At 47.5% G+C, this 27,984-nt stretch overlaps 1 protein-coding gene across 5 annotated transcripts in view; it reads left to right on the top strand.

The window, feature by feature from the left end:
* The first annotated feature begins 347 nt into the window (after positions 1-347).
* MORC2 (MORC family CW-type zinc finger 2) overlaps positions 348-27,984 on the top strand; it is a 58,921-nt gene continuing 31,284 nt past the window's right edge. Inside the window, exons 1-9 of one of the 5 annotated variants that reach the window (XM_054219667.1) lie at positions 348-554; positions 6,229-6,282; positions 7,791-7,825; positions 9,664-9,732; positions 16,962-17,052; positions 18,637-18,745; positions 20,057-20,216; positions 20,298-20,409; positions 26,877-27,002. In XM_054219667.1, coding sequence (XP_054075642.1) covers positions 487-554; positions 6,229-6,282; positions 7,791-7,825; positions 9,664-9,732; positions 16,962-17,052; positions 18,637-18,745; positions 20,057-20,216; positions 20,298-20,409; positions 26,877-27,002 — 824 coding nt within the window. In that variant the 5' untranslated portion in view covers positions 348-486. Of the gene's footprint in view, positions 555-785; positions 6,313-7,790; positions 7,826-9,663; positions 9,733-16,961; positions 17,057-18,636; positions 18,746-20,056; positions 20,217-20,297; positions 20,410-26,876; positions 27,003-27,984 lie in introns of those variants that run through there. The other 4 variants (XM_054219668.1, XM_054219671.1, XM_054219670.1 and 1 more) reach the window with 4 other exon arrangements.

The following is a 27,984-nucleotide window of genomic DNA, read 5'->3' as shown; positions in this document are numbered from 1 at the left end:
GTCTCGCGGGCGGCCGCGGGGCCCCCGCGCGCGGCGGTGCGCCCGGTGCGCCGCCTGCGCGCGCGGCGGCCTCCCGCTCCCACCCGCCTCTCGCCGGCCCAGCGCGCCCGTCACGCGGCCGCCGGGAAGCCGCAGCGGCCCGCGCCATGGCTCTCCGGTCACGTGCCGCGGCCCGCCCAATGGGCGGCGAGCGCTTCGGCCCCGCCCCGCCGGGCGGGGGCGGCCGCGGGCTGCGGGGGGGGCGCGATCGCAGCCGCGGCGGAGACAAAGCGGGGCCGGTGGGCGAGCGGCACGGCCGGCAGCGGCAGCCGGTGACCGCGGCGTGCGCCCGGCGGGGGCCTCGCGCGGGGCACTGGCCTCCTGGCGGCGGTGACCGCCGGCGGTGGGTGGCGGGTGGGGAGGCCTCGAGGCGCGCGGGGCTGCCGGCGCACGCGGAGCGCGGCCCGGCCCGGCCCGGTCCCGGCCGCCGCCGTCGTCGCCACCGCCATGGCCTTGGCCAATTACAGCAGCCTGAACCGGGCCCAGCTCACCTTCGAGTACCTGCACACCAACTCGTGAGTACCGGGCCGCGCCGCGACGGGCCGCGGCCGCCGGGCAGGGCTGTGGCGGGGCGGTGCCGCGGTCCCCCCCCCTCCGTGTGCCCCGCCCGGGCCGCGGCGCCGGCGCGGCAGGTGAGTATGGGCGCGCCCGGCCGAGCCCCCTCGGCGCCGCCGGCCCGCATCTCGTGGAGCGGCCCTGGCGGCGGCGGGCGGACAGGCCCGGCAGGGCTGTTGCGCTGTGGGCGGGCCTGCGGCCCGCGGGGAGTAACGGTGCGCGGAGGGGACTGGCCTCCGGGGGGACTTACCGGGGCGGGGTAGCCCCTAGGTCAGCCGTGCCCCCGCGGCCGCGCCTCTCCGGGGAAGCGCCTGCGCTGGCCGCGGCGGTGCCGTCCCTCCACAGCACCGCGGCCCGCCTGCGCCTGGGCGTTCTGTGCAGGTAAATTTGAAGCAGGAATATGACATTCTTCTTCTGATCAGCATTTTGGAGCTGCTGTGGCTTTTGCACGTCACTGATGAATCGCCCGAAATAAGATCTCCTGAGAAGAGGCGAAGTTCTTTAAAATAGGTTACTTTTGAATGCTTGTCTAGAAAATGGGAAGGGCCGCCAGGAAACGGTGCTTAACGGGGTTAAGCACCCATCTGTGACCTGACTACTGCCTATAAGCCTTGTAGTGCCACTTACGGAAGAATTTAATGAAAGAGGTTGTTCTGGACGAGCTGCCCTGGAAGAACAGTGTGAACCACGCTTGTCACTTCTTCATTTTCATCAGCTGGTCACTGCCGTGAGATTGTCTTCCAGTATTTTGTGGAAGAGCTGACTCTTACCATCGATAGAAGAAGAAATGAAGTGCAGGCTTATCTCATCACCCTTTTCCGTGTGTGAAGGCGAACTTGAGAGTGAAGGATTGGAAACTCTGCAGCAGTCTATAAACTACTTATGCACAGAAATACAGGTGACTTGATTTCAAAGTAGCTCTGACTGCTTTTGCTGGTAACACAAGGTACATCTGCAAGAGCAACTAAGACGAATCTCACTTATGTATGCCAAGAGTGTTAGGATCCACTTCTTTTCAAGATCAAGAAAGTAATGGGTTTTGCACAGGAGAAGAAACCTAGTAACAGCCTGGTGTCATACTTGGGTCTGCGTTCTGTGGCTTGGCTGGTAGCAGTTGTATGTAGAGTGAACAGCCTGGGGCCTGAAGGTGACGGAGAATACTGACTCACATTCCTGGTGCTCTCTCTGATTTGTGAAATTCTTATGTCCAGCTGCAGAAAACAAACCTTTTTACAGCTTAGAAGACTGTATGGTAGAGCTCCGTCAGCAGTTTGTGTTTGCCTGCAGAACACCAGAACTCTCTCTGTCTCCATAAGAAGATAATGTCGGTGCTGCCCTGAAGTATTAAGTGTTAAAGCTACTTCACGTTGCCACTGTAGTTTCTGTTCTGCAAATGCTGCCGGTCTACTTCCAGTCTGCTACATGTCTGCAATGCATAACTGCATCATGAAATTGTTAGGAGGAGCTGGAAGCTAATGTGTATGAATAGGCCAAAGCCAGGTATTTTGGTCCGTCATGAGCGAAGAGCCTTTTGAGATTATGGGGATCGGTGCATAAGCCAAGCATTTCCCTAAGAATGGGAATGGAAACAGTGGAAGTCGTTTTTAAAAGCAAGGAAAAAAAAAAAAACACCAAACAAAAGACCACAAAGCAACTTACAACAAATAATCAACCCCCTGCTCCCCCAAGAAAAAAATGAGGACACCTCCCCCCCCCCCGCAGACCACAGCAATAACAGCATAGGGCTTTTGATAATGGAGACTCCTGTCTTTCGGACTATTCCCTCTTGCTGAGGAAAACCATACCATTTCAGACAAATTTCATTTTGGTGCTAAAGATGTTCTCATAGTCATGGAGGGAGAAGGTTTTTTTTTTAAATTGCATTCAAGTTATCCGTCTAGCTGTTGAGGTGCAGAAGGAAACTTATTTTTCCCTCCTTTTTTAAGGCTTTCTTTAGGAACAGTTTTAGTATGTCTAGCGCAGAGTACTCGGTCTGAAGTGCTTTGCAGAAGCCAGTTTATCTGGTCCCTGAACTTGAGGACTTGCAGCAGATATTTTCAATAGCTTCTTAATGCTTCCATGTCTGCTGGCAATTTTCACAGCGTGTACCTGAATCACTTTGGTTACCATCTTTTTTTAATAAAAATACCACTGTGCTTTTCCAAGTGCTTTCTCGATGAAGAGTTGAGTGGGTGAGTGGGGACAGACTTTTTGGTAAGGCTGGTAGTGATAGGATGAGGGTAAGGGTTTTAAATGAAAAGAGGGTAGATTCAGGCTACATGTAAGGAAGAATTTTGTTACGATGAGGGTGGTGGAACACTGTCCCAGGCTGCCCAGAGAGGTGGTCGATGCCTCGTCCCTGGAAGCATTCCAGGTCAGGGGGGACAGGGCTCTGAGCAACCTGATCTAGTTGAAGACGTCCCTGCTCATGGCAGGGGGGTTGGACTGGATGGCCTCTAAAGGTCCCTTCCAACCCAAACCATTCTGTGATTTTATGTGAAAGTTCTTTTAGATCCTAGAATGAAAATCACTGCGCATGAGCACGTAAAAATTACCTGTGCGTTGCTTTTATGTCTTCCCAGAGCCACCTGCTTGCCTTCACGTTGTTTTTCCTTAAATGGTGCTACTTTAAGATACTTCCAAAAGCATTCATTGAGATGATCACAAAACCACACCTGAGCCCAACCAACGTGTTTTTGCATATTTTGAATACTTGTGATGCAAAATTGAAAGAGTTTGTTAAAATTTGAACAGCTGAAATTGTCCTCTAACAGTAGGTAGGATTTAGCTTATGATTGAACTTGAGGTTTTTTTCTGTGACTAGAAACGTCCTGTTGAATACAGCTGGAGTGGAAGAAGGTTGCTCGAATAGAAACACGTTAAGATGACTGAATACTGGACTGGAGGGATACTAGCAATAACAGACCCACATCTCCCCACCACGCAAGCTCTCCTGTTTCTTCTTGTGTGTGTTTTCTGTTCTTGCCTGAAATGGAGTGCAGTATTGAGAGGAACTCGTGTTCCTGACGAGGATTCCAAACTTAAAGATTTTCCCAGATGTGGCCTCCCTCAGAACAAAAATGAAGTCTTATGTCTTTCACTAGTAGTTAGGTCCTTGTCTGACTATGCAGGATCAGGAGTCCAGCCGAGTTCAAACAGGGGTGATCCTCTAAGAACTGCTTACAAAATAATTTTTTCTTCCCTTGGGACGTGACTCCAAATGGTTGTTTGTAGACATGTTTGGAATTGGTCACGTCCTACAGAGTCATCTAACTTGACCTTTTGTAACCCAAATTTCAATAAATTGGCAGCATTGGACTTCCCTGTTTTGTTCCTTGTCAAGGCTGTAGTCCTGTGTGAAGCTGTCTTGAATGAAAGTTGGAAGCTTTAGGAAGGTCCAAGCCAGTCTGCTTCTGCCAAGATGAGTTGTCACTGAGACTACGGATTTTGATAATGCTTCCCCCCCTTTTCATGTGTCATTTCATCAGTTGTATTTCGAGTCTCTGACTAACGGAGGTTACCGTTGCCTCTGATGATGCCCATCTGGCTCGTGCTCAAGTCGTGCCACATTATGGGCAAGCTCTGATAGACTCCGTTTTGCCAACAGCTTGCCTCATGTTTTTTAAACTTATGTTGCAAGTAAAATAATCCCAAGGTTTTTTTGGGAGGTGGAGGAAAATTGTCGCTGGTTGATAATGGTGGATCTTAATTAAGTATTTCAGGTACTTTTGGCTGTAAGGCAAGAGCATGGTTTCTGTTAAAACTGATTGAATCAGGCCAAAGCACTTCATGTGACTTTAATCAGACATTGACAAGATGAGTGCAAGTGTTGAGTTTAATATACTGAATAGAAGGTATTTGTAGTGTATATAAATTTTTCTTAGTGATAAATAGCTGGAGTGGATCTCACTTGCTTTCTAGCAAGGTTTCATTTTGCCTGTGTCAGCACAAGAGGTTCCAGTTTTGGTAGATGTTCAAGTTGAGTCTATGTGGAAATCGTGTTTTCTCTTGCCTCTGTTCTTATCACCTGCAGCTACGTTTTCAGCTGTTTTGTTCTGTTATCTTTCTTTGGAAATCCCTCTTTGTATCTTATTTGCATCTTTTCCTTAGTTTGAAGCATTCTTTAAACTGTAGAATGAAAGCTGCTAATGAAGTATAGTTAGTAGTGCTAAAGCATCCATTTGCTTATGCTTTTTTCCTGACATTGGTTACTTCCTAAATAAACTTCTGGGATGTTGATTTGTGGAGCTGAATAGGGGCTCGTAAACTCGAGGGAGCACTTGAAATCTGTGCCCAGGAAATCCTGCTCAAAGAAAGAACACCAGGTGCGTTTGTGGAATTTTCCTGGTTGGGAAGATAGTTTCCAAAACACCATTCCTTTCTCTCTCCTCAAGAATGGAAATCTCCTTTCTCATGGTTCTAGTGATAACTTTGAAAGCGGATGTGTTTTACCTCTGATTGGAGCTGCGTTGATGGGTTTGCGATGGCATTGAAGACGGATATGAAAGTTAGTTTTGTGATTATTAGCATTATGGAGCGCTATATATTTTATGTGTGAGAAGTATCTATATATCTGTTCTTCGAAAGCTGAAAATATGAAGAAGTATCACTGTTTGGTCACCTGTTGGCCTTTTCGTGTAGTAGTGAAAGCAGGTTGTATGTGTGAAGACACTTCATACAAACTGAAACATATTCATAAAAACAGTTCCTGAGGACTCAGTCTTTTCATCAAGCATCCTAGAGGAGCAAAAAATTCCAGCAACTGTTTCTCCCGGTCTCCCCGCTGCTGCTAATATCGGGGTCCTTGTGGCTCATCTACGTTTGAAATAATTGTTAGATGTTGAAGATAGGTCACCACACTAGGCGTTCAGTGGACATATTAATGTTGGCAGACAATGTATTGTAATGATTTCATTATCTCTTCAAGGTTTTCTCACCCTGTATCTTCTTTCAAGGTGAGGCACATAACTAATGGCTTTCAAACGGGTGCTGCTTATAAAAGGTGGCAGTGAAGAGGCTGGAAACTAAAGATGGCTGTTGAAATCGTGCTGAAGTGGCACCCGGCTAGATGATCTTAGGGCTGAGTTTGGAAGGTGGTGTGGAACAATGGTGGCAGAAGACTGTCTTTCTCTGGATTAGGAGCATTTGCAGCTATTGGAAATCCGCCAAGATCTGGAAGCTTCTTCCTGTCAGAAATAACTTCTGCAAAGGGAAGATGGCCCTTATGCGTAATCCTCGCCTGTCTGTGTTTGGCATCTACACAATGTTTGGTTGCCACGAAGAGACCTGTCAGTGTGGTGAATAATTGAAGATTTATATGAGTTGTTGACTGGTTCATAGGCTGGTTCATTAGCTCAACGATTTTCTCTGTCGTGTCTGTTGGCCATGCGTTGTTTTTTTAGACGGTAGTGAGCCGCGGTTTGTTGAGTCAGACTCCACGGAGCGGCCTGTTCGCTGTGAGTCTGCCTCTGGTAGACAGTAAAACGCTCATTTCTAGTCTGCTGCTGGCGGCAGATGTTAGTATTGTAGACATAAAATTGGATATGTTTGAAATGTGGTTGAGATCGTGGTTTATTTAAAGGTCTCTCTTTTTAAGTGTCAGTGTAACCCTGCTGATTCTGTGTTTCGTTGCAGAACTACCCATGAATTCTTGTTCGGTGCCCTTGCTGAACTTGTAGATAATGCCAGGTATGTCCCTGAGACTGCGTAATGCCCCAGGTAAATGCGGTTAAGATTGTCTATTTGTTGATCTTGAGCGATTTTCACTTCTAGTAGACTTTACAAAAAATACAAACTGGAAGACTTTGCTGTAGTTTAGTATTAATATTTTCCTTGGTTGTCTTATGCTGCCACATCCACCCCTTTGGGGAAAAAAAAAAAAAAGGAAAAAGATATTATTCCTGAAAAGGTAATTTTGAGCGAATCATATAACAACTCATATTGGAAGGGAAATGGTTAGAAGACACAAGATAGATTTAAAGAAAAAATAAGTCTGCTTTTTTCTTTAAATAAATTGGTAAAATAATAATTAGCGGAGCCTGGGACTCTTAAGATAGTTAGATAATCCTTGACTCTTAGTATCAAGCATGGTGATAGGATGAATATGAAATCAGGAGCGGGATGCTGAAGCAAGAACAGTTAGAGCAGTTGTGACACTTGAGACACTTGGTATTTGGAAATCGCAGGTTTTAGGCCACACTGCTCGTGTCTGCAGTCAGGAGTCCGGGCTGTAGCTGTGTCTCAAACCTTGCGTGCTTAACCGCTGGAGCTTCACAGAGTACTCTGGTGTGGCATTATGGAAATGTTTTGAGATCGTTTTCTATGAAGCGTGAGTTGTTGCCCTGCGCGGTTCACAGCGAGAGAAGATTCTGTGCGGGGAACCAGCCCTGTGCGTGCACGCTGTTGCTGCTGTCGCTTTTGCTACAACGTAGTTAAATGTGGCATCTTTGGGATTGATGGGTGGCTTACTCTTCAACTTCTTGATTCCTCCTCCGGCAAAAGAGAGGTTGGCCGCCTGGGGAGGAGGTACCTGGATTTGGCTGGAGACACAAAGACAAGACAAAGTGACTTAGGCATCTGGGAAGTGGGGTTTTGTTACAGCACTGCAGCTGCGCTCTTCTGATCAGCAAACCAAGGGTTTGTGATGGTCTACATGGGGGGAAAAAAATAAAAATTGGTTTTGAGAAAAGGACGTAGTGCTCTGTATGGTGCTTTTTCAAGTACCGCGGAGGATGCACGGTGTACGAAGGGCTTTACTTAAATGATCCGGTAAGGACGCAGTTTCGTATGGCAGCCTCGAATGCGTTTGGCTGGGGTTTTATGTGGAGTTACTGAGCTTTTTGTAGGCAGCTTGCCAGAAAAAATGTAGGGATTGCTTGTTGAATACAGGAGGGAGCTCAGAAGCGTTTGCTTGTTGGATCCCCCGCCCCTAATGTGACTTTTGTTAAAAAGCCCGTGGTGCTTGCTGTAGAGAGGTCTAGTTGTGTGGCAGCAATGTTTTGTGCTGGAGTTTGAGTTCAACTAGGCAAAAAGTAAAACAATGTGTCTTTTAACTTGTGGGTTGGTGCTGACTGTGGGGCCTTTGTGGCCTTCGATCTGCGCAGCCAGTTCATTTTGGAAATTATTGCGTGTATCCAGATTTTAGCTTCATTTCTCTTTGAGATTTGAATACTGATTGTGTTTTTATTGCTTTGTAGGGATGCAGATGCCATGAGAATAGACATTTATACTGGTAAGTCGCTCCTGCTGCTTCCTTGCATGCCAGTAGTTAACTTGGATTTAGGCTGTGAATGCGTGTTGTACTTGATAGAATAAGAGTGAGGGTGTTTATGCCCGATACAGTGGTCAGTTTTGGGCCCTCTCACTCCAGGAGGGACCTTGAGGTGCTGGAGCGTGTCCAGAGAAGGGCAACGGAGCTGGTGAGGGGTCTGGAGCACAAGTCCTGTGAGGAGCGGCTGAGGGAGCTGGGGGTGCTCAGCCTGGAGAAAAGGGGGCTGAGGGGAGACCTTCTCGCTCTCTGCAGCTCCCTGAAAGGAGGGGGCAGCCAGGGGGGGTCGGGCTCTTCTCCCAAGGAACAGCGGATGGGACAAGAGGAAACGTCCTCAAGTAGCCCCAGGGGAGGTTTAGGATGGATATTAGGAAAAATGTCTTCATTGAAAGGGTGTCCTTGTTTCAGCTGGGGTGGAGTTAATTTTCTTTGTAGCGGCTGCCTTGTTTCAGGTTTGGAGTGAAAGCAATGTCAGTAATGCGTATTGTTACAGTTGCTGGCAGTTGGTATTTACAGTGTTCAGGGACTTTTGTCAGCTTCCTCTAGAAGCGGAGAAGGAGCACAGACGCAGCAATGGAATGGCTGATGGGATATTCCGTGCCATAGATGTCATGCTTAGTATATAAATGGGGGTTGCCTGAGGGGGTGGGAATTGTGATCGCTGCTCAGGACGGTGCTGAATTCACCACTTTACCAGGTGGTGAGAGTGACTTCTGTCATTATTATTGCTGTCTTCCTTTTCTGAGATCGTCCTATTAAACTGTCTTTATCTCGGCCCGTGAGGTTTTTGTTCCCTTTCCTTTCCCCTCCTTTCCCCCCTCTTCCCCTTCTGAGGGGAGGGGAGAGAACTGTGCTGCTGGCTGCCGGCTGGGGTTGAACCATGGCAAAGGGTTACCAAGCACCGGAACGGGCTGCTCAGGGCAGTGGCTGAGTTGCCATCTACATGTATGTAAGAGACGTGTACGTGTGGTGCTTGGGATGATGTACACGTGGTGGACAGTGTTAGGTTTATGGTTGGACTCAATGAGCTTAAGGGCCTTTTCCACCCTATGGTTCTACTTTTTATCCTGTGCCCCAGTGCCTGTTGTCTTTCAAAAAGACAAATACAAATATCTGGAGAAAAGAAGGCTCCGAGGAGACCTTCTAGTGGCCTACCAGTGTCTTAAGGGGACCTACGAGAAAGCTGGTGAGGGGCTTTTTAGGGTGTTGGGTAATGGTAGGACTAGAGGGAATGGACTAAAACTAGAGATGGGTCGATTCAGACTGGACGTTAGGAGGAAGCTCTTCACTGTGAGGGTGGTGAAACACTGGAACAGGTTGCCCAGAGAGGTGGTGGAAGCCCCATCCCTGGAGGGGTTCAAGGCCAGGTTGGACGGGGCTTGGAGCAACCTGGGCTGGTGGGAGGTGTCCCTGCCCAGGGCAGGGGGGTTGGAACTAGATGATCTTTAAGGTCCCTTCCAACCCTGATAAATCTATGATCACAAATATTACAAATGACTTGGGCAAGGACTTAGATCAGCCTTCAGCTGAGGCTGGGTAAAGTGTGCAGCTGTTAATGCTCGACGCTTAAGAAACTTGCTTTTACAATGTACTCTTGTAGCATATATTTACATACAGTTTAAAGTGCAGGAGAAGTTCTTAGTCATTCTGTAACAAAAATCTGATGCTCTTTCTTACAGCTTTGCTATATTTGGGTTGTGAAAGCCTTGTTTGTTATGTTACTCTTGTCGTGAACGCTGATTCCATTTTATGGAATTTTTAACTTTTGCTTGTGGGAGTAGTGAATAATTCTTCTCTTGTAGAGCGACGGGAAGACCTACGAGGTGGATTCATGCTGTGTTTTTTGGATGATGGAACGGGAATGGATTCGAGTAAGTGACAGGAAGTTACACTTGCATTTTCAAGCTGAGGTTTCATGTTATGGCTTAAGCTGAATTAACAGCTTGGTTGTGTTGAAAGGGGCGTATTCCATGCCATGTTCCTGGCTCTGCAGTGGCTCTTTTGCACCGTATCATGTATCAAACTATTCACCTCTTCAGTTGCGGAACACTAATCTGGCCTAAAGAAGAATGTTTTGCTGCATTATAGAGTTGAGTCAGCCTGGCCTGTGTCTTTCCAGCACACCGAAGTTGGCCTTGGGGCTGGAGGGACAACAGCGTAGCCAGAAAAGGGAAGGAGCACAAGCTTTGTTGGGCGTAAGTCTCTTCCCCATGAGAGGCTGCCAAGCAGTTCGTGAATCTCAGCTCTAATGAGAAAGCGTGCCGTGACAGAAATTGCAAACTTAACTTTGGAAGGATTTTGCCATTGTTTCATTATTGGCATTGTGATGGAGATCAATACCTGACAATATAAAATCCTAGGAGTATGGGAAGAATATATCGAATGTGCTTCTGCCCTGTTGTAAGGACTGATGTAAATCTGTGATGTATCTAGCAGGAGAAAAGCCTTCTTGCTTTGCTTTAGCATCAGTGAATGGCACTGTCAACCCACACCACCTTCTTTGTGTCTCGAAGGCGAGTAAATCCTCCTGTGAGGAGCCCTCTGCCGGGCCAAAAAGTTGGGCTAAATTGGAAGATTTTGGAGAAGGCAAGGGAGATGGGTAAATAGGCATCAACTAACATTTTTGTTCTTATGCCTTAGTACTTTAAGATCCTCTTGTGATATGAAGCGCTCAGTTCCATTTATTAACGCTTATAAAAACATGTTAACATCTTTGATACTTGGATTTGTGACCTGCATGAAGGAATTTAGTTTGAACTCTAGGTATCTTCTGGGTATTCTCTGGAATACAATTAAGGATGCTGAACAGGTCTTCTGAGAGTACTTTTCTGTCTCCAGTGGAACTGAAGGAAGCAATTAAGCCTCATCCATAAAACAAGTTCAGAGACTTAACCTGTGGCCTTCTCACAAGCCTTTGGATCGGGGAGAAGATTTTCTGCATGTCTTGAAAACTACATTGTTTCTCTCTGGATCGAGAGCAGAAGGTGACGAATGTCTGTTCTAATGCCGCGGAGTCCAAATAGCAGCTTTTACGCTGTTGTTGCTCCTGTATTGCTGATTTTGTGACAAAGCGGGATTTAAGTACTGGCTGAGTATTAAGTTGCTTCTTTTGACTGATTTTTCTGCTAAATCTTGAAGGATTTTGTCCTGAGTTTAGTAGTCTGAGATACTCTGTTAAGGAGATGGGCAGATACTGTGGGTTGTTGTGGTATGTCATGGTGCTATACATCGTATACAGTAAATACCGTATACTTTATGTCCTTTGACTGTCTTGATGCTTCCATCAAAGTATGGTTCATTCCGTATCTGAAATTACTATTTTTTTTTTTATTTTAAATAGGCTGTGAAGTTATCTTTACCCCTTTCCAGGACGTTGCTTTTCAGTACGTAAAACTGGTGTGCAACTCTGCTTGTACAGAAGCCCTTCTTCATTTTCGGTGGTCTGATACATACTGTTTTGGTGCGGAGTCTAGCTCTACCGATCACATCTTCATGGCGTCAGTGCTGGATGGTCATAGTGAGCTTGGTAGGCGTTTGAAAGTCACTCGACCGAGGGCAGCCAGGTAGAAACTCCACTGGCTGCCCTGTTTGCCTGTCGACATGGACAAAAGTGGCTGCGGAGCATCTGTTATTCCAGCTCCCTACATGCACCTCCCTCTGTTTCTGTCCCCGGCTGTAGGGGTCTGAGTTTTAATTTCTCATAATGCAGGATCTACCAGTTTTAAAGACATCCAGAAGATCTCTTATCTGAAAGCTGATTTTAGGAGATGTCAGCAGAAAACCTTTTATTGGCATTTTTTCCCTTCTTATTTTGAAAATAGCATCAACATCCACACAGACCTTCCTTCAACAGAAACCATGGAGTTTGGGAGTGTTTTATTTTTCCGCGTGATAATTTTAATTACGGGTTATTTCCGTTGTACATAAAGCTGACACGTTAAAAAGAATAACTGCGTGACTTGCCGTAGTGCTGTTGGAGCCCGCACTAGCGCGTGATCTTCCCGAGTACGCTGAAAGGACAGTGGGGAGGGCTGGATGAGGCACCGCCTGGGAGAATGAGTAAATGAACCCAGGCATCCCTGGGCGCTTCACACAGAGGGAGGAGCAGAACGGCCCAAGTGAAGCATTCCGTTAACACATTCCCTGTGTTACGCTGTCCTGTCGCCGTTCGGGCTCATTGGTCTTGTTCTGTGCTGGACACCTCTAGCTTGGTCTGGCAAACTGTGAAAACAGAGAAGCGTGTAGTGAGGCAAAGGGCCAAAATTGAGTGCTCTGTCTGATAGCTCCGGATTGTCAAACCGAATGGCAGTTCCTCAACTGAAATTAGAGAAAGGTGTAAGCGATCAGCGTTTCTTGAAGTGAGGTGTGTTTGTCAAGTGACTCTTACCACGGTTCCATTCAGAACTTGCTGGGTTGGCCCTCTGGATGATCACAATATGTTTGTACTCAAGCTGCAAACGTCTTATGCTGTAGAGTCATAAGTTCTCAAAAGATCTGAGGATTCGGTGACACCACAGTACAGATCTCTTCTAAGAAAGCATTGCGTCCCACAGGGAGATATTAGCGTACTAGTACTACTTCAAAAGTCTGGCTTTTCCGTAGGGGACTGAATAGGAGTCAGTTAGAAAAACAAACAATAGATCTCATGCAGTATATCTTAGGTCGGGATTTCACATCTTGTCAGTAGCATCGCTACTGAGGATACTTAGGCTTGATAATTTTACCTGCTGCTTGGACTCCGAAGGTGCTGCATGAATTTAGTGAATCAAAATGTTGGTTGAATGATTGAATGCATCGACTTGTAGGTTGAAAAAGTGTGACTACTAATGTAGAAAGGGATCTGTAATTGGATTCTTAAAGGACTGAAGAAAATAAGTCTTTAATTTGCATTTTAGACTCGGGGAACAACCGAGATTGGAAATATCCAACCTTAGCTTAGATGAGATGGCTTAGCACCCTGTCCTGTTGTGTCTTGAGAACCTCCAGCGATGGGGACTCCGCCATATCCCTGAGGAGGTTGTTCCAGTGATTGATTGTTCTCACTCTAAAAATTTCTTTCTCCTATTGAGATGAAACCTCTCACAGTGCAACTTGTACCCGTTGACCTTTGTCTTTTCCATGTGGCTCCTCGTGAAGGGAGAGCCTTCATCTTCTCTGTAGCCGCTCTTTAAGTACTGGGATACTGTGATGAGATTCCCCCTGAACCCTCTCCTCTCCAGGAAGAAGAGACTTAGCTCCTTCAGCTGTTTCTCACAGGGCAGGTTCTCCAGCCCTTTGATCGTGTTCTCCTGTCCAGTCCGTCTGTGTCTTTCTTGAGTTGAGGAGACCAGAACTGAACACAGTACTCCAGTTGCGGCCTGACGAGCATGGAGCAGGACGAATGTCCCTGTAGTAATGCCTCTGTGGATGCAGCCCAGGATCCCGTTTGCCTTCATTGCTGCAGCGGCACACTGCTGACTCCTCTTCAGTTTGTTGTCTAAGAGGACCCCCAGGTCCCTTTCAGCAAGCCTGCTCCCCACGCAGATCCCAGCCTGTGCTGGGCTTTTCGGTTACTTCATCCCTGCTGTGGGACCTTGCCTTTCCCTTGAACTTCATACAGTTCTTGCTTGCCCGCTCTTCCGGCCTGTCCAGGTCTCTCTCTAAGGTGGCTCTCCTTGCTCAGCACCGTCAGGAAACTGGTGAGGGTGCTTTCGATCCCATCATCCAGATCCCTCATGAAGGTGTTGAACAGTGTGGGGCACAGCATCGGTCCCTGGGGGGCCCCACTTGTGACAGGCTGCCAGCCAGAGTAAAAACCACCGACGATCACCGTCTGAGCGTGACCTGTGGGCCGGTTCCCCAGCCGTCTTGCACACCACCCATCCGGTCCGTGTCTTGCCAGGTTGTCTGGGAGAAGGTTGTGGGAAACAGTGTCCAACGCTTTGCTGAAGCCCAGCTAAACAAGACCCACAGCTCTCCCCCCACAGACGGGGAGTCCTGCCTTGTTGTAGGAGGTGACCAGGTCAGTCAGGCGGGACTTGCCTTTGGTAAATCTGTGCTGCCTTACCCCAGTCACCTGCCCTTTGGCTCGTAGCACTTCTTAGGAGGACTCATTCCGTTGCTTTCCCAGACTGAAGTAACTATATCAGTTCTTGCTCCTTTAAACTGTATTTTTGAAGTCTGGAAGCTCAAAAGAGCTCTTGTTTTACTGGATGCAGCTTATTAAGTTCTAATGTCTGAGTTACTTTATTAGATCTTATATTTTTAAAATGCTGTTTATCCAAGGCTCGCAATGGTGAGGAATGATGTTTAAATGTAACTGGGATTCTAGCACTGATTTTAAAGCGTGTGTATGCACTTTTGTGTGTAGGCAGTGACGCTCGGGGAATGCTTGATTTTTTTCTCTCGGGGGGAAAATGTCACTTTAACCTTGTAACACGTTGACGTTTCCTCTCAAGTTAACAGATTTTTTTGAAGTAAATTCAGCAGGTACGTATATCAGACTGATCAGTCAAATCACTAGCTGTGTCCAGCCATTTCCTTTGGGTGGCTGGGTGCCTTGTGTTTGTTACGGTGATGAACGACATTGGAGCTTCTTCGCTGTCCCAGGGAAAGTTTGACTGGAAGTAGTCTTGGTTTAGGCTGATTTTTCCACCAGGTAGTAAATTAGATACTTCGGCCCTGGAATATTTTTTGAGGATGCTGTCAAGTCCACTGCAGGTACTCTACCTCCTGCAAATACAGCAGGTGAATTTACAGAGAAGGCACGAAGGATAACTTCCTGCGCTCAGATCGGGACCTTCGTTAGTGTATTCTCAACTGGAGAACCTGGAAATACGAGTGGACTCCCCTCGAAGGGTGAAGCTGTGTCTGACTTCGGTGGCTGCCCTGTGACCTGGAGCAGGGTGGCGGGGAGCTGTGGAGCTGTGGCGTGTGACCCTGAGCGGGGCGGCGGGCAGTTGCCCGCAGGGACGTCTGCGGTGCGCTGTGTGCCAGCCACCGCGTGTGCTGTACCAGCCCGCCTGTCCTTCGGGAGGAGGCTCTCCTGCTGTCCCGGAGGACAAACAGCTCTGTCGCCCAGTTCTTCGTCCCAGGGGTCTGATGTTTCTTATTAGGAAACCTTTTATCTGTGCCCTTGATGCCTTTTCTTGGGATCTTGGGATTTTCTTCTGAAGATCAGCCTGCCATCTTGAGCAAATTCCTCTGGAGTGCTTTTTTTCTCTCCTCTGTTTGGCATAGATCACGTCGCTCTCCTTTTTGTTGCTAGGGAGTTTGGGTTTTTTTTTAGGTCTAGTAACTCTGAGACACGACAAAACAAAAACAGTGTGACTAAAATAGCCTTGAGTGAAACTCCCTCCAGAGCCTTAACTCAAAAAAGCTGGGAAAAAAAAATTCGTTTGTACCTTGATTCTTGGGAGGAGGTGGAGAGTAAGTCTCTCCCAAAGGCAGCAAGCCTGGTGCAGAGAGGAGCTCCCGCAGTCCCCGGTGCTCCCCTCGGCTCTGTATCGTCTCCGTCCCTCTGCCCAGAAAGAAGAATCTTTACAGGGTGGGTTTGGACATCCAGCATTGAGTGATAAACCATATGGTCACCTTTTCTGAGAGAGGAAATGCTTTGGACAATTACTCTTCACCCTTTTTAGGCTTCTCAAAGTTTTCTTAAAAATAGTTGTTGATACAGCTTTTTGTATAGCAAAAGGGTCCCAGCCGTCGTCTTTTCTGACCGGGCTTTAAAACTAACACAGTAATAGCAATAATATCATCATCAATATCCTCACGCAAATCTCAAATATGAGATAATCTAATGTTTTCTCTTTTTGGCTAGAAAATACTAGAGCAGGCTGAAGAAAAGGAAGGGGTGCTCTTCATCCAGTCAAAAGTTGGTTTTGAGATACTTGTGGACCTCTCTTATCAACGTACTGAATTGGGGCAGCGAGGTGCTTGCGCAGGTGTTCTGCCTTTTTGCCTTGTAATTTGTGGCTTTAAATCCGAATGGCATTTCAACGGAAAAGAGCGTTCTGTCACCCAGCTTGGTGACTTCGTGTTGCACCGGTGGCGTTAGTACTAAACATCTTACTGCAGAAACTCGCCGTCAGCGCTGGCGGCGCTGGGTAAGTCTCCTGTGTGCTTAAACCCAGCTCGTCCGCACGCTCGGCTCCCGCGGAGCTGGCTGGTGGGGCGAGCGATGTCCCGCGCTTCCTCGCAGCTTGTGTATGCATTTGAGGGCTGTGATTGTTGTTAGCCTTCCTGTCCAGGCACTTGGTGTTCCTAGCCTCTGGAATTGCATTTCATTTCTCCCAGTATAGTGCACGGTGAAACAATCGCTGTCCCTGGGCGGAAGGAAGAGGAATTGTTCTGTCCTATGGATGATGTTAAAAGGCTTTATCCCTCGAACAATAGAAAGGCTTGAACTAAAAATGACAGGCCCTCTCAGCTGTAAAGCCATCACGTCCTTTCACTTTGCCCTGTGCTAATGAAATACTCCGTTAATTGCTGCAGTGCTTGCTACCACCGCCTTTTCACCCACAGCTGACCCGCTGTCAGTAGCCCAGCGATCTGCTGTGGAAATTAGCTTTTGTCTTACTAGTGCGTTAATTAATCATCGTGTTCAGTTCAACACTACAAAGAAAAAATAACGTTTATCCCAAATTCAAGACCTTTTTTACAGTACTGACTTACGCTCTAGCGCCAGTGGTTTGGAGTCTGTGGTGTCAGCAGTGCGCACAGGAAAGCAGAGCCGCAGTGTCCCGGGGTGTATTTTGGTTTATGAGTGTGTTTATAATTACGGTGGACGCAACAGATCATCTCGTAAGACCTTTTTTTGTAAAAAGAAACATCTTTTTGTGGTTCGAATGAGGCACCGGGCTAGTCGGAAACTTAAAAGTCTCTTTGCCAGCGTAGTGGCACCTGTACAAAGGTTTTGATAACGTAAATACCATCGAGCAATGTGTATCTTACAGGGCTGTACGGTGAAGCTTCAGAATGAGATTTTGGCTTGGGCTTCTGGCCTCTTCCATGCTATAGTGTTTCTGCGCTATTTGAAGCGGTGAATAAGTTTATCTAAAAGACGTGTGTGTCTGTATATTAAAATAAGCTTTTTTTTGTTCCCTGTCTCTTCTTCCAGATGAAGCTGCCAGTGTTATTCAGTTTGGGAAATCAGCCAAGCGATCACCTGAGTCAACTCAAATTGGGCAGTATGGGAATGGCTTGAAATCGTAGGTATAACAAACGCCAGCCTCCTGAGATTACGGAGGTTAGAGTTGAGATAGTAAATGTATTTTGTGCTTGGAGGTGTATATCTTTTTTTCCAGGGGGGCAAAAAAAAAAAAAAAAGGCAAATGAAATCTAAATAAAGATACCATGGTTTGGTAGACAGGAGCTCACTGAAGGTCCGCTGTAGTTCTTCAGTGGCAGAGAAGTCTGCCAAAGCTGATGACAGCATTTTGCCATAACGTTTGCGTGATGCAGAGTGTACAGATCAGAGCTGGGGAAAAGCACGAAAGAGCAGGAAACAAAACCCTCACGTGCCCGTGACAGGTAGATAGTAAAATTGGAGCAATTTAGTGCTGCGGCCTCTCGCTAGGAAAGCTGTCTGGTGCAAGTCAGATGGACGTAAGCCTTTTCTTTTTTTCTTAGACAAAATGCATGGAGAAGAATGGGAATGATGAGGAGGAGTGGGATTAAGTAGCAGAGGAACAGAGGCAGTAAGGACAGCTTACTGGTTGGAGGGGATTTGCTAGGGAAGGCAAAGGCGTTTGCTGGGGTGAACTGGTGTCTTCGGGAAAGTTGAAGAGCTTTCGTGGCTTACCGTGATAGGCTCTTCCGCTTTATGCTGCTCCACGTGGCGTGGTTGTTTACGTGCATCCTACCGGGGAGAGCTGCGGGACTCGATAATCTGGAGGGATAGGAAAAAGGGGATGTAAGGGATCTTGGGATGCTGTTGATCGAGCTGCAGCGCGGGACAGATCCCAGGTTCTGCCTGTGCCCTTGCAGGACAGATTTCTGTCCTGTTCTTAACCTCCAGCAAGAGGCATACTATATTACCGCTGAGAAACGCAGACTGAAACCTGAACGTGCAAAAGGTGAGCTTGGGTATCACATTAAGCCAGTCTGGAGAGAGCTGAGCTAACAGGACGCTAATCCTTCTCTTGAGTTAATTATTCTCCCTTAAAGTTTTTTGGACAACTTGGGTAATAGGGTAAAAGAGAAGATGGGGAAGGCACTATGGGGATAGGAGAGGGGGGAGGGAGATGGGACTCTCCCCTTTTGTGGAACTCGCTGCTAAGTCGCATTAGCTGAAGTGTCAGTGGGTTTTCCGAGTTAGACATTAGGAAATAAATTGTCTGTCTCCCAGAAACTTGTCTGCTGCTCTTCAGTCTGTCTACAGCGAAAAGAAGTGTGCATTCACTTTCTCACGTTTCTGCTCATATATTTGAAGGTTATTGTCACATCTCACCTTAGTCACCCTCTTTAGATTTGAGGAAAAAAAAAAAAGACACGTTTTTTCAACCTTTTTACATAGTGTGAGCCTGGAAAGCTGCCCTGTACTTCTCCACTTTTTAATTGTGACTAGAATTAAATGTTTTGAAACGTCATTGAAATGTCCAGACTGAGATGCCTTTTGAAAGGAATGAGGCGTTTAGAGAGAAACGGTAGTTGCTGTTTAAGCCCTTCTTCTGCCTTACCTGGTTTTGGCATCTCGTAATTGAACACGATGGGAAGAAAACTCAGTAATGTGCTCTGCTTTCTACAAAGTGTTGTGCATCGGGTGTAACATGCAGCCTGAAATCTGTCTCCAGGGGTTCCATGCGGATTGGGAAGGATTTTATCCTGTTCACGAAGAAAGACAACACCATGACGTGCCTCCTCTTGTCACGGACGTTCCACGAGGAAGAAGGCATTGATGAGGTTTGCACGTAGTTTGTTGTAATGGGCTAATGTGGTGAATGCTTTCTCGTCTGAGCTTCCCCAGCTCTCGCAGGGGGGGCCATGTCAGTGTTGGTTACGCTCGGTTTAGGATTTTCTCAGTGTATGATTTTTCTCTTGGTGGTACACTTGGGGGGGGTTCTGCAAAACCATCAAAGATTTTTATTTTTTTTCCTTTTGATTTTAATTTTGTTTGGGAGGTCTCTCTAAACTACGGCAAGTTTGAAGGACTTGTTTCAGTCACTTAATGTTGCATATGCTGAGTTCAGGACGTGCCCAGACTTCTTGCATTTTCCTTTTCCCACAAAATTTGAGTCTGAGATTTATTTAAATTTGTTGCGCTGATTTGATTTTCTGTAGAGAATTAAAGGTCTGATTGAAGCAGTGGCCCACAGGTCATAAACACCAGACATGTCTCTTTCTGTTTTGTTTTTTTTTAATAAACAATGTGGTTCTACCTATTGATATTTTATGTTAGTAGATAACTCTGGCATTGTTGTTGTATCCACGCTCTAAACGTGGAAGTATTTTTGTGCTCAAGTGCAAGTATTTTCCAGGCAAGGCCGATAATGAAAAGCTTTAAATTTGCCCTGGGATAGTGTCTAAGAAAGCACTTCCCATGGTGATAGCGGAGGGAGCTCGACAAGGCAGCTGTTGGGGAAGCAGTGCTTGCTGGTGGCCAGCTGATGGCTGAAGCAAGTTAGGAATAGTGATGTAGTTCCCACAGCGGCTCTGGAGCTGGAAATTCTGGCTTCATCTCAGTTCTCGAGCGAGGATAGGATTTGCTGTCCTTGATAGGCAGCTGCAGTCCATAATTCTGTCTGTGGTTTCGTTCTAAACGACGGAAAACACCAATAACCGTGCTGGAATCCTATAAAAATAATGAAGAGCAAGATCAGGATAAAGATAAGGGATGCATATTTGAGTTCAAGGGAAGTTAGGCACAGAGGTTGACGTTCTTTAAGAAGCAAGGTTTGGGTGGCTTTTTAGTATTATGAAAGTTGTTACAAGAGGAGGGGAAGAAAGACGTTGGGTGTGTGAGTAGCCAGTACCGTACAGGTTACTTGGGAATGGCCCAGTCTAGGGCTAGGTGCTGTAGGGAGGCGACTCGGAGGCTGGCCAAGGGGGGTCCTCAAGCATTTGACAGACATACAAACTGCTGAAAAGCTAGGAGGGACTCTTGCAGTGACTTAGGGGGCGGTTGGAAGGGGTGAGTTGCTTGGCTATGGTCCGCAGAAGGGGCTGACTGGGGTGGGTGAGTCTGAGTCGCTCCTCATGCAATGCAATTTGCAGGTCATTGTTCCCCTGCCCACCTGGAATGCACGAAGCCGGGAGCCTGTGACTGACAACATGGAGAAGTTCGCTATTGAAACGGAGCTAATTTACAAGTATTCCCCTTTCAAATCAGAACAGGAAGTGATGGAGCAGTTTAATAAGATCCGTGGGGAGAAAGGTATGTATGGACGGTGCTGGTCGTGGGCAAGGTATTTGGGGTTTGGCTGGGATTCACCTGATCAACTTGTTACTTGCTCAGGCACCCTGGTGATCATCTTTAACCTCAAACTAATGGATAATGGAGAGCCAGAGCTGGATGTGACTTCTGATCCCCGAGACATTCAGATGGCAGAAACACCCCCCGAGGGAACGTAAGTGTGAGGAGTGTTACAGGCCCTTGGACTCTGATCAAATTATGTGTAGACTTTGGCTATATACTGTGTGCATGTGTGTTTTAAAAGCTTCTCTTCTATGGTGAATTGGAGAATTTAGAAGATCTTTAGTTTGTTCTTTAGCAGTTTGGAGTTTACGTGTGTAGACGGCCTGTGGGCGTTACGGTTCCGTGTTTGGCACGAGTGCCGGCGTTGGCTTGTCTCAGCTTAGTCAAAGCAGCAAACTCGATGCCCTTCCTTAGGCACCCTAAAACAGAGGATGCCTAAGGTATATTTCTCCACTCATCAAAGGTGTTTTAATCGAAATGGCAGCCGATTGTGGGTCTGTGCTGCTCTCAAACTGATGTTCAGTTTTGTGATCAGATGAACCCTGGCAAAATGCGAGGCGCTGCGCAGGTCAGTCTCCAAGAGCGAATGGTGCGGGAGGGGCGTATCACCGCATCGTGCTGGGAGGAGGGGGCAGCTCCTGGCCTTCCCCGCAGAGGGAGAAGGAGGATGGGCCCTGTTCAGGGAGAGCTGAGCGTTTGCCGAGTTGTTCACTTGTAGCCTGAAAAGGGAAAACTGAGCTGAACTGAGCCAAATGCTTGATTAAATCCTAGAGCTTCGCAGGAGCAAACTTTACTTTTTTTATGAGATTATATGCTTCTTCCCTCAAGTGCTTGAATTTCCTGTAGTAATTGTTTCAAAGTGTAAACCTAATTATTTCTGTAAGTATTAGCTTGAGGTTATTGAGTACGCAGGTGCAGCAAACTCCTTGGGGACCTCCAGGGATCTAATATGCTTCTCAGTTTCTTTAATGGTGAGCTTTCATGATTATCCCAAGGGGCAACTGGGACCACGCAGCTGTTCGCTCGGTCCCTGCCCCCCGAGTGGGATAGGGGAGGAGAACTGGGAAAAAAGGAAACCTGGTGGGTTGAGATAACGACAGGTTGATAGAACAATAATGGAAGAGAAGATAATAATAACAATAAAGATAAAAGAATATACGAAATGAGTGGTGTGATACAGTTGCTCACCACCCAACGATTGGTTGCCCAGCCCATCCCAAGCAGCCATTGCAGATTCCTGTCCCCCAGCCGACCCCCATTTATATACTGAGCATGATGTCCGTGGTACGGAATATTCCTTTGGCTGGCTTGTCCTGTCTGTGCACCCTCTCAGCTTCTATGGGAAGCAGAAAAAGTCCTTGACTTAATACAGGCATTACGTAGCAACAATTAAAACAATATGTGTTATCAACATTATTCTTATATTAAATCCAAAACACAACAGCTACTGGGAAAATAGACTCTGTCCCAGCTGAAACCAGGACAGCGCTGATGAGTGGAAGGAGCTTCTTCCTCCTGACCTTGTGATACCATTCCTTGTGTGATCCGTGCAGTTTGTTGGAGCAAACTCCTGACTAACCAAAGGGTAAGAGGACACACTAGTGTCATGGTTTAGGCTGGGCCGTCACTAAATGCCCAACAGTGTCCCTCTCGCTTCCCAGAAGGGGAAAGAAGAGAGAATAAGGGAGAGAGACTTATGGGTTAAAAAACCCCAAATATTGTTAATGAAATATAAACAATAAAAAGAAAAAAAATAATAACATTAATGAGAAAATAATGAAATATATGCAAAACCTATGTGGAGCTCCCAGGATGGTGATCACCTTGCTGGCAGGCCCTGGGAAAGTCCCAGACTGGACTCAGTGGCAGATGGGAACTGGATTCAGGAACGCATGGATCTGGATCAAAGGCAGACAAACAGACAGCGTCCTCCTCGGACACCGGCCACTGAAGAAAGAGACTGACCCTTTGATCCCTCAGCTTTCATACTGAGCATGGTACAGACAGAATGGAATACCCTGTTGGTCAGTTTTGGGTCATCTGTCCTGTCACTCATCCCCACAGGTGTGACCCTGCTACACTCTTCTACCTCTGTGTCTGGGAATATCATGGAACAGATCCTCCTAGAAGCTATGCTAAGGCACATGGAGGACAGGGAGGTCCCATGGCTTCACCAGGGGCAAGTCCTGTCTGACCAACCTCGTGGCTTTCTACAATGAAGTGACTGCATCAGCAAACAAGGGAAGAGCAACGGATATCATCTACCTGGACAAGGCCTTTGACACGGTCCCCCCATAACATCCTTCTCTTTAAGTTGGAGAGATACAGATTTGGTGGGTGGACTCTTTGGTGAATAAGGAACTGGATGGATTGTTGCATTCAGAGGGTAGTTGTCAATGGCCCGATGTCCAGATGGAGAGGGGTGACAAGTGGTGTCCCTCAGGGATCCATACTGGGACTGGTGCTGTTCAACATCTTCATCAATGACATAGACAGTGGGATCAAGGGCACCCTCAGCAAATTTGCTGATGACACCAAGCTGAGTGGTGCGGTCTATGTGCCAGAGGGATGGGATGTCATCCAGAGGGACCTGGACGAACTAGAGAGGCGGGCCCGAGCGAACCGTATGAAGTTCAACAAGACCAAGTGCAAGGTCCTACACTTGGGTCGGGACAATCCTCGTTATCAATACAGGATGGGGGATGACGTGATAGAGAGCAGCCCTGTGGAAAAGGACTTGGGGGTCCTGGTGGATGAAAAGCTGGACATGAGCCAACAATGCGTGCCTGCAGCCCAGAAGGCCAATGGCTTTCTGTGCCGCATCAAAAGAAGCGTGGCCAGCAGATCCAGAGAGGTGACTCTGCCCCTCTGCTCTGGTGAGACCCCACCTGGAGTACTGTGTCCAGCTCTGGAGTCCTCAGCACAAGAAGGTCATGGACCTGTGGGAGCGGGGCCAGAGGAGACCACGAAGATGATCCAAGGGCTGGAGCACCTCTCCCACGAAGACAGGCTGTGAGAGAGTTGGGGGTGTTCAGCCTGGAGAAGAGAAGGCTCCGGGGAGACCTTCGAACCCCTTCCAGTCCCTGAAGGGGGCCTACAGGAAAGCTGTGGAGGGGCTGTTTGCAAGGGCATGTAGCGATAGGACGAGGGGCAATGGTTTAAACTAGAGCAGGGTGGGTTTATATTAGGCATTAGGAAGAAGTTCTTTACACTGGGGGTGGTGAGACACTGGCCCAGGTTGCCCAGAGAGGTGGTGGAGGCCCCATCCCTGGAGACATTCAAGGCCAGGGTTGATGAGGTTCTGAGCAACCTGATCTAGTTGAAGATGTCCCTGCTCACTGCAGGGACAGGGGCTGGACTAGATGGCCTTTAAAGGTCCCTTCTGACCCAACACATTCTGTGATTCTGCTTCCGACCCCCCAACTCTGTGCGTAGCAAAGATAACTGACCTTGGTTGTTATAGCAATAAGTATAAGCAAGAGCCTCTCTGCATACCATTCCTGGGTATTTAGTATAAACATCAGACGTTATCAGTCTGGGAGCAGACGCTGTCTGAAAAACATACTCTTAATTTCAGAGAATGCAGTTAGTTACAAGAGGATTAACTAAAAAGTAAAATTACTGAAAAGAAGGTTGGTTTTGTTCTATCTCAAACCAGGACATTCAGCTCCTTATTCCATACCATTTATGTCATGTTTGGGTCACTGCTCCTTGTTGTCTTCAAATATATGTACAGATCACTAATTTATGATTTATCTTTCTACAGAAAAGTTCATGAAGTTCATTTAGTCCATGATTGCAGGTTTCCATCTATCACGGCAGTTTCTAAGGGCAGGACAAATAGGATGAAACTTATCGTGGTTAATGCCTATGGGTAACACGTCTACCTCGAAGAGGTTACTGGACACCATTTGATAAAGCTGGTTCCAGTTTCATCACCACTATGTTATCCTGAAAAACACTTAATGAACACTGTTAGTATTATGTAGCAATCAACATCATACAGCTCAAAACTGAGGATTCTCACCCAGGGTTAAGTTTCCTTGAGGTACACATCGGACTCTTCCATTCCTCAGCATCACCCACCAAGTACATCCAGATCCTTGAGCAAGAACAGTCCCACAAATGGGTTTGCCTTTGCCTGAAGTGGGAAAAAACCGAAATGGTTTTCCCCAGCATATTCCTTTCATGCACCAGAGGGACTTTATCCCCTTCTGCAGTATGTAAAAGGTCTGATTGAGCAGGACCAGCTTGACTGATGGATCCCCTGGTGTTAACTAACCGGGTGGCTTGTGCTAATTCTTGTCCCAATTTTTAAAGGTTCCACCCCCCATTGCTTTCAGGGTAGTTTTTAATGGTCCATTGTATCGCTCGGTGTCCCCAGAAGCTGGGAAAGGGAGCTGCATGATAGGGGATATGATATACCCACTCAAGGCTGTGTTCTTTGGCCCAATTACTTACAAGATTGTTTTTAAAATGAGTGCCATTGTCCGACTCAATTCTTTCGGGAGTGCCTTGTGGCCACGGGACTTGCTTTTCAAGGCCCGGGTTGGTATTCCGGGCAGTGGCGTGGGGTACGGCATAGGTTTCCAACCATCAGGTGCTTGCTTCCACCGTTGTAAGCACACAGCGCTTACCCTGGTGGGTTTGAGGGAGTGTTGAGAAAGTCAGTTTGCCAGGCTGCCCCATGCTTGTATGTTGGCCACTGTCCCCCATGCCACAGAGGTTTCAACTGTTTGCCTTGCTTGGTTGCAGCATGTATTTCACAATCCTGGACAACCTGGGCAGTAGCGTCCGTAGTTAAGTCCGTGCCTCAGTCACGAGCGCATCTATATGTTGCGTCCCTTCCTTGATGACCTGCAGTGGCATGAGCCCACTGAGCTAAAAATAGTTCACTCTCGGCGGTCCCACCACAGAAGAGTCATCAGAAAGGCCAGGTAAGGCAGACCGCTGTGTGACGTCCTCAGTCTCTACAGCTGCTATACCAAAAGCCCACCAATACCCTTTCGGATCCTTAAAATACCCTCTCCTGAGGCAGTCTGTGCCAAGGGTGCACAGAGCGTCTGGGCCAGTCACAATGGGGTGCTTCTCCCATTTACTCCCAGTTAGGCTCGCTTTGGCCTCCAGTACAGGCAGCGCTTGAGATCCCCTCCATTACTCCAGAAATAACGCCAGATTCTGCCCTTTCATGATTCGATGGCAGTAGGGTACACTGTGCGCCAGTGTCCATCAGGGCTTTATGCTTTTGTGGCTCTGAGGTGCCAGGCCATCAAATAAATCCACACAGTCCGATAAACGTGGTTGTCCCTCTCCTCCTCCTGGCTGGAGATAGGGCCCCTCTGATGTTGAGCATCGTACCCGCGATTAACAATGTGTTCGCGCAACTTGTGTAGCTATCAGTGAACGGATTCGTACTTGAACCGGAGAACCACTCCCTGTAGTGCTTCGTCGATGCCTCGGTCTCTGGGCAGGTTTCCCAGCTGCCTGGCTTCTCTACCATCTCAGTCGCTGGTACGGGCCCCGTTATCCCAGGGTCAGAGCCACCAGGTGATAAGTGTCTCACCTTCATGACAGCTAAAGTCCTTTCTCATGTTTCACAAGTCCTTCATAGATAAGGGTTGAATGGTTACCTCGGCGTCTGATTCCTCCTCCTGCGTTGACGCTGCCTGAGAAGGACCCTTTCCCTGATCTCCGTGACCTGACACGAGTCACCTGGTGACTCTTCCAGGTCACTGGAAGGAGCTTCTTCCTCCTGACCTTGTGAGGCCATTTCTGTGTGTGGTCAGACCGTACTCCTGACTGACGAAGGGGTAAGAGAGTGCACCAGCAGGTGAGGCACACAGTGTTAAATGGTGCCGTGTAGAGGTTTGACCTTTGTTATCCAGCTGTATTTAAAACATCCTTTTCAAGCTACGGTAATACGTGCATCAGCGTTTTGTAACAGTATTTAAAGTGTACAGCTCGATAGAAAATCTCTGTAGAAGACACAGGCAGAAGGAATTTAAAAGAAAAGCCTCCCTTAATGTAGCTGCATGGCGATAAAATAGAAAGGCCTTTTCTTTTCCTTAGCTTTCCTGCTGAAGGTTGTCTCTCTGTCATGTTTTGAACTAGGTGGCTGTGAGCTGGGTTGGTAACGGTTCCATTTGTGTGAGGTGTGAATCCTGCCATAGGTGCTTAAAACCTATGGGGCTTTAAGGGTTAAAGGGTTTTAGTTTTTAACCTAAGGGTTAAAAACTATAGGGGTAGTGCGGAGCAGCGTGGGGAGGTGCTTCCGTTGATCGCTTGGCTCCTGGGTAGGAATTTACTGGGAAATGAGAATCTTACAAGTTCTGTCTGTGGAGAAACTTGTTCATTTGGTTTAGATGGAGGAGAAGGCTTTGTGGCAGTAGTATGTCATGGCTCTTCTTAATTGGGGGTGAATAAAGGAGCAAAAACTGCAAAGGAAAGAGGAAGCGGAATGTGGACTGAAAGAGGCTCCAAGAGACGCTGGTTGCTCGGGGTGGGAATCGATGGAGTCGTCTTTGGGCTCCATGGACCAGACTGGGAGAACGTCTGCTGATGGTCCGACAAGGAAATGCTGAACAAAGTGCTCAGTCTCTAAGCATCCCTCTCTTGCAGAAAGCCTGAGCGCCGCTCCTTCCGTGCCTACGCTGCTGTGCTTTACATTGATCCCAGAATGAGGATCTTCATAAATGGACACAAAGTACAAACCAAGCGACTCTCGTGCTGCCTGTACAAGCCGAGGTAAGTGTTGGACCCAAAGTCTGCAGGCGTGTGGGACCTTGCAGAAAAGGTTTAGCATTTTTCTCTCCAGGTGTGTCCTGGAGCAGGACAAGGAAATACACGTGGTGGGAGTTGGAGTTTTTATGAAAAGGAGCTGGAGCGAGCGCTTTGAAAATCAACTTCTATGCATAGCTAATCTAGGCTTCAATAGAGATTGGGAAATACCTTTCCTTAACTTCCTTTTAAATTCCCTTAAACAAAAAATTTGAAAGTGATCGGAGATGTGCTGGCAGTCGGTTTAACAGGATTGGGAAAGGTTATAAGGATGGGAGGGGAAAGGGTATTTAAGTCTGTATTTAAGTCATGCTTGAGGCAATAGTCGTCTTCTGTCCCTGGGAGCACACAGGCTGCATTCGAGATGCCGTAACATGATTTGTCTTAATGAAATAGTAGTAATTTTATAGAGTATTTCTGGTTGTTTTAATTGAGTATTTCGGATTGCAGTAGCGTGGGCCCACTATCAGCCCGTCGGGTACTTGTACTAACTGCGGTCCGATGCCACACCGCTGATTGCTGCCCTAAGAGCCTGGCCCGTTTTCAGCTTACAGCATCGTCTGTCCGTCAACTTGTACTTCCTCAGCTTCTTAAATGAAAATGTGGGAAATGGTATGGAAACTTGACCGAAGCCTAGGGAGATGATATCCGCTGCTATCCTCTTGTCGCCCGAGCCAGCCGTTTCGTTGCGGAAGGCAGTGGGTAGGTGCAGCCTGACTTGCCACTGTAGATCCTGGTTTGCCGGGTAGAGAATCTCTGAATTTCTGGCTGCATTTTACCTACACGTGAGTGCCGTGTGCTCCTTCCTCTTGTGCCACGGTCCAATAAAAGCACTTGGGAGAGAAAGCAGAGGAGGAGGGCACGGGCTTTTATGTCATCGGAGACCAGCTTCTTGCGGGACTCAAAGGCAGGATGCCATCGCTGTGGGATGGTGCTAGCATTGTCATGA

This window comes from Rissa tridactyla, chromosome 13 (assembly GCF_028500815.1).
Source record: "Rissa tridactyla isolate bRisTri1 chromosome 13, bRisTri1.patW.cur.20221130, whole genome shotgun sequence".
Lineage (NCBI taxonomy): Eukaryota > Metazoa > Chordata > Aves > Charadriiformes > Laridae > Rissa > Rissa tridactyla.
The sequence above is the reverse complement of the archived record's forward strand: the minus strand, read 5'-3'. Positions and strand labels throughout refer to the sequence as shown.